The sequence below is a fragment of the Oncorhynchus kisutch genome, linkage group LG8 (assembly GCF_002021735.2).
Source record: "Oncorhynchus kisutch isolate 150728-3 linkage group LG8, Okis_V2, whole genome shotgun sequence".
NCBI classification, from domain to species: Eukaryota; Metazoa; Chordata; class Actinopteri; order Salmoniformes; family Salmonidae; genus Oncorhynchus; species Oncorhynchus kisutch.
The window spans coordinates 8,777,529-8,784,151 of NC_034181.2; the positions used below are offsets into that span (position 1 = coordinate 8,777,529).

Genomic DNA, 6,623 nt, shown 5'->3' on the forward strand with positions numbered 1-6,623 from the left:
TAATCATTATACAGTTTGGTTTACACACTAATCATTATACAGTTTGGTTTACACACTAATTATTATACAGTTTGGTTTACACACTAATTATTATACAGTTTGGTTTACACACTAATTATTATACAGTTTGGTTTACACACTAATTATTATACAGTTTGGTTTACACACTAATTATTATACAGTTTGGTTTACACACTAATTATTATACAGTTTGGTTTACACACTAATTATTATACAGTTTGGTTTACACACTGTTTAGTTCCAAAAATAAAGGATTTAATACATATAACAAAATATAAGACAGACACTTCAAAACAAACTTCCTGTAGATTTTTGGGGGGACAATCTGTTTCCATGTAGTGAATATTTGATTCGATGCGTTTCTATGGGTTAATAGCGGTAATGCCGAATGGAACAGAAACAAATAATACTTATTTTCAGAGTGAAGTGATTAAAGAAGAAGAAGAATTTACAACCCCTAGTTGCTGCATCCATTTTTAGGCATATAAATAAATTATATACATTGATTCTTGAAGACTATAACCTGTATATGCCTCATGGGCTTCAGTTTAGTCGTCGTACCCCATCAGAACCCAAGATATCGTCGTACCCCATCAGAACCCAAGATATTGTCGTACCCCATCAGAACCCAAGATATCGTCGTACCCCATCAGAACCCAAGATATTGTCGTACCCCATCAGAACCCAAGATATTGTCGTACCCCATCAGAACCCAAGATATTGTCGTACCCCATCAGAACCCAAGATATTGTCGAACCCCATCAGAACCCAAGATATTGTCGTACCCCATCAGAACCCAAGATATCGTCGTACCCCATCAGAACCCAAGATATTGTCGTACCCCATCAGAACCCAAGATATTGTCGTACCCCATCAGAACCCAAGATATTGTCGTACCCCATCAGAACCCAAGATATCGTCGTACCCCATCAGAACCCAAGATATCGTCGTACCCCATCAGAACCCAAGATATTGTCGTACCCCATCAGAACCCAAGATATCGTCGTACCCCATCAGAACCCAAGATATTGTCGTACCCCATCAGAACCCAAGATATTGTCGTACCCCATCAGAACCCAAGATATTGTCGTACCCCATCAGAACCCAAGATATTGTCGAACCCCATCAGAACCCAAGATATTGTCGTACCCCATCAGAACCCAAGATATTGTCGTACCCCATCAGAACCCAAGATATTGTCGTACCCCATCAGAACCCAAGATATTGTCGTACCCCATCAGAACCCAAGATATCGTCGTACCCCATCAGAACCCAAGATATCGTCGTACCCCATCAGAACCCAAGATATTGTCGTACCCCATCAGAACCCAAGATATTGTCGTACCCCATCAGAACCCAAGATATCGTCGTACCCCATCAGAACCCAAGATATTGTCGTACCCCATCAGAACCCAAGATATTGTCGTACCCCATCAGAACCCAAGATATTGTCGTACCCCATCAGAACCCAAGATATGACCTTGTTTAACTCCAATGAATGTAAACAATGTACCTGTGAATGTGTGTAGCTTCAAAACATGGTTAAAACTATAATGTGTATATCATGTATGGTCAGTCCTGGCATCCATAGCTCTGTCTATTAATTGGAGTGATGACATTTCTCCAGCTTTTTAGCAAAAACAGGGGCGGGGTCTCGCTTTGTTATTGTTTCAATTAAAGATTCTAGCTTGAAATAATTTCAAAAGTAAAGTCACGCAAGAAGAATAGACACCTGCACACTGTTGAATGCTCTCGCAGTTTAGTGAGTGCAACTTCTCCCTGTGAAGACAGCTCATCTCTCTGTTGTAGGGGGTGATCTCCTTGGAGCCTTTAGGAAAGAAGGGATACAGTGTACCCAAAGCAGGGACCACCCAAGTGGTGAGTATCATGGTCCTCTCTTTCTCTCTCTCTCTCTATGTGTCTCTCCCCATGTCTCTCCATCTCTCTCTCTTTTTCTGTCTCTCTCTCTCCATCTCTCTTTCTCTCTCTCTCTCTCTCTCTCTCTCTCTCTCCATCTCTCTGTCTCTCTCCATGTCTCTCTATCTCTCTTTCTCTCTCTCTCCATGTCTCTTTCTCTCTCCATCTCTCTCTCTCCATCTCTCTGTCTCTCTCCATGTCTCTTTCTCTCTCCATCTCTTTTTCTGTCTCTCTCTCCATCTCTCTGTCTCTCTCTGTGTCTATCTCCATGTCTCTCCATCTCTCTTTCTCTCTCCATCTCTCGCCATGTCTCTTTCTCTCTCTCCATCTCTCTGTCTCTCTCCATCTCTCTTTCTGTCTCTCTCTCACCATGTCTCTATCTCTCTCTCTGTCCGTCTCTGTCTCTCTCTCTCTGTTACTCTCACTCCTTTTTCTTTCTCTTCTCTATACTTTGTAATCTCTTGTTGAGTCTCTTTGTTTTAAAACGTAATTGGCCCTAGTATGCACGGGCTTGCATGGATCTAGCACAATGGGCACAGCAATGGCTAACATCTCCATGTTCCCTTCTCAGACCTTATTCAAATGCTTGACCTTGTTTAGAGTGTTTTTCATGAATGAGTCCACAGATCTTATTCAATCTCAATTGAACAAGTCTTATAAACAGGTATCATATTCAATATCTCCATATTCTCTCCATCAGACCTTATTCAACCCCAATAAAACTGTGGTGAAGATGTTCCTCGTGACCTATAACTTTGGGGACATGCCCGTCAATCACATGACCTTCCTTCGTCACCGCATCTTCCTGGTTCCCGTTGAGGAGGCGGGGCCAGAGGCGAAGGGGGGTGGGCCTCCAGAGCCCAGGGCCACGCCCACAGAGAGGAGGAAGATTCTCTGCTACCTGATACACCTCAGGTACATCTGTCTGGTCATTGGTTGGTTGATTTTAAAGTGGAGTGATGCACTTATTGTTTGGAATGTCTATCCATCCATCCATCATCCATCCATCCATCCATCCATGCATACACCTGTTTATTTATTTATTTGTTTCTTTGTTGAAAACAAAGACGGACTGTATAGCGTTTCAGAACCATGCTGAATGTTTAGAAATGTAATCAAAGGAATTGACTTTGTCTTTCAGGTTGTTTTGCTGATCAGTCATTGTGCCAGAGACGCCTCGTTTGATGGAGCTTAGCTTAGTAGCTTTACACACAAATGTATTAACGGTGATGGTACTGCTTTGTTTTCAATCTCCTAGATTCCAGAGCTCTAAATCTGGGAAGATCTACTTGCACAACGATATCCGGCTGCTATTCTCCCGCAAGTCCATCGAGGTGGACACGGGGATCCCTTACGAGCTCAAATCTTTCACCGAGGTGCCAAGAAACCCCAAATACTCCCCCCGCGTGTGAGCTTATGATGAACCCACGACCCCAACACCAACGCAGCCCATTCCTGGAACTGGGCACAGAGAGATAAACAGACAGACATGGACAAGAAAACTTGAAAATATTATTAATTCAAACACACGCATATATACTGAGTATACAAAACATTAAGGACACCTTCCCTAATATTGAGTTGCACTCCCTCTATTGCCCTCAGAACAGCCTCGGTTCATCAGGTTATGGACTCTACAAGGTGTTGAAAGCGTTCCACAGGGATGCTGGACCGTGTTGACTCCAATGCTTCCTACAGTTGTGTCAAGTTGGCTGCATGTCTTTTGGGTGGTGGACCAATGTTGATACACACAGGAAACTGTTGAGCGTGAAAAACCCAGCAGCGTTGCAGTCCTTGACACAAACCGGTGCACCTGGCACCTACTACCATACCCTGTTCAAAGGCACTTAAATATTTTGTCTTGCTCATTCACCCTCTGAATGGCACACATACACAATCCATGTCTCAATTGTCTCAAGGCTTAAAAATCCTTCTGTCTCTTCCCCTTAATCTACACTGATTTGAAGTGGATGTAACAAGTGACATCAATTTGGGACCAAAGCTTTCATCTAGATTCACCTGGTCATGGAAAGAGCAGGTGTACTTAATGTTTTGTACAGTCAGTGTATATACATACACAGAAACACACATTTCCCACACAAGCATCGATCAATACATGCACCACAGGCAAAGCAGCCTCACGTGTATACACAACTCACAGTACACATGAACACTCGGTGGTGAAACTCATCTAGAGTTGAGTGTTAACATGCCTTGTGACTAACCTAAAAACCAGTTTTCCTCTCGAGCCGTTCGTTTCACACACAAACAGTCGTTTACTCTGCCTGCACCCGCCCCACCCTCCCCAATGGTGGACCAATGACAACTCTGCATCCGCCCCCCCCTCCCCAATGGTGGACCAATGACAACTCTGCACCCTCCCCCCCTCCCCAATGGTGGACCAATGACAACTCTGCACCCGCCCCCCCCTCCCCAATGGTGGACCAATGACAACTCTGCCACCGCAACCAGCCAGTCAATAGAACGCCAGGGAGCCGCTAATGACGCACACTTTGTAAGAAGAGGACTGGAGAGCCTTAAACAAGCACATCCCAGTAAGGGGGAGGGGCACAAAACAAATGTTATTTAACCATTCAACTGGAGAAGAGATGAGAGAAGAAGAGAGACAGAGGAACACTAGTGAAACAACAACTGAATTCAATCAATTGAAGAATAAAGATTGGACGTCAGATGTTTTGACACATCCTGCAAACGCCAAAACAATTGGCTACACTCAGGACTTGTACTGTACTGTTTTGATTGAAGCCTACAGATGATCCAGTGAGCCCTCCCCCATTTCAAGCATCATGGTACGGACCACTGTGTAGGTAGGATGCAAGGGTAAGGGGAACATACCATGGTGTAGGTGGGCCCCTTTTTTATTTAGACTGGCGGAGGGACACTGTGTTTTAGTTTATTTTCTGTTCAAAACAGTCCGAAATGGGAGCAGAAAAGAAAAAACTGTAGTATTTAATTTGTTTTTTCAAATGTCTTAAATAGCAATATGCTGCATAAATAGAGTGTGTTTTCATTCAGACTACTGTTTGCATCCCAAAAGGCCCCCTATTCCCTATATAGTACACTACTTGTGACCAGAGGTCTATGGGTCCTCTATATAGAGCCCTATGGGTCCCGGTCACAAGTAGTGCACTACATATGGAATAGGGGGGCCTTTTGGGACACAGACTTTCTCTGTGGAGATGGCATAGGAGTGAGGGGAGGGGGGTAGTGATGGGAGGGGGGGGGAGAAAAAGGGGTGGGATGAGAGGGTGGGGTATTTAATATGGAAAATATTTCAAATTAAACTCAGCGACTGGCGAGTATAACCTGTCTTGATTTTTTTATGCTGTCATGCTATGTTGTGTATCGATATTGTATCTTAATACCTTTATCTCTGTTTGACCAAGTTTTCACCTGACGACAATTTCACAATTGTCAAAGAATTAGAATTGTCAAAGAAGTCTGAGACTCAGACTCATGGGTTCAGATACTGTTGTGTTCAGTCCACTGTCCATCCAGAGTCACACATAATGCCCTCTGTAGTGGTGGGAGGAAACACACTGTAATTCACCTCAATACTGCCCCGAGGGCCCCTCTAAAACACACTGTAATACACCTCAATACTGCCCTGAGGGTCCCTCTAAAACACACTGTAATACACCTCAATACTGCCCTGAGGGTCCCTCTAAAACACACTGTAATACACCTCAATACTGCCCTGAGGGTCCCTCTAAAACACACTGTAATACACCTCAATACTGCCCTGAGGGTCCCTCTAAAACATACTGTAATACACCTCAATACTGCCCTGAGGGCCCCTCTGAAACACACTGTAATACACCTCAATACTGCCCTGAGGGCCCCTCTGAAACACACTGTAATACACCTCAATACTGCCCTGAGGGTCCCTCTAAAACACACTGTAATACACCTCAATACTGCCCTGAGGGTCCCTCTAAAACACACTGTAATACACCTCAATACTGCCCTGAGGGTCCCTCTAAAACACACTGTAATACACCTCAATACTGCCCTGAGGGTCCCTCTAAAACACACTGTAATACACCTCAATACTGCCCCGAGGGCCCCTCTAAAACACACTGTAATACACCTCAATACTGCCCTGAGGGTCCCACACTCTCATGTATTATAGAGGGGATCTGAACTGGAGTTTAAGGCAAGGATTCAATCCGATCACGCTTTGTCAGCTATGCACCATTTGAAGGTAATGTCTGATTGATGCTACATTTGCAGCTTTTACTGTGAATGCGGTGTCCGCGAACACGGGAACATTGACATTAAGGAATGGGAGGGGGGAAGAGAGGCAGGAGGTAGGGAGAGAAGAGGTAGCGAGACAGAGGGAGATGGAAGGGAGGGAGAGAGACAGAGGGAGATGGGAGGGAGAGGCAGAGGGAGACGGAAGGGAGGGAGGGAGGGAGAGGCAGAGGGAGACGGAAGGGAGGGAGGGAGAGGCAGAGGGAGACGGAAGGGAGGGACAGAGACTGAGGGAGACGGAAGGGAGGGAGAGAGACTGACGGAGATGGAAGGGAGGGAGAGAGACAGAGGGAGACGGAAGGGAGGAGGGAGAGAGACAGAAGGAGATGGGAGGGAGGGAGGGAGGGAGAGAGACAGAGGGAGACGGAAGGGAGGAGGGAGAGAGACAGAAGGAGATGGGAGGGAGGGAG

General features: G+C 45.1%; 1 protein-coding gene across 4 annotated transcripts in view; it reads left to right on the top strand.

The window, feature by feature from the left end:
- The window catches only part of LOC109878312 (protein FAM214B), a 56,041-nt gene extending 50,891 nt beyond the window's left edge, over nucleotides 1-5,150 (top strand). For all 4 annotated transcript variants that reach the window (XM_031829625.1, XM_031829626.1, XM_031829624.1 and 1 more), the window contains 3 exons: nucleotides 1,831-1,899; nucleotides 2,639-2,853; nucleotides 3,197-5,150. In XM_031829625.1, the coding sequence (XP_031685485.1) occupies nucleotides 1,831-1,899; nucleotides 2,639-2,853; nucleotides 3,197-3,350 (438 nt within the window). In that variant the 3' untranslated portion in view covers nucleotides 3,351-5,150. The remainder of the gene's footprint in view (nucleotides 1-1,830; nucleotides 1,900-2,638; nucleotides 2,854-3,196) is intronic.
- The last annotated feature ends 1,473 nt before the right edge of the window (nucleotides 5,151-6,623 follow it).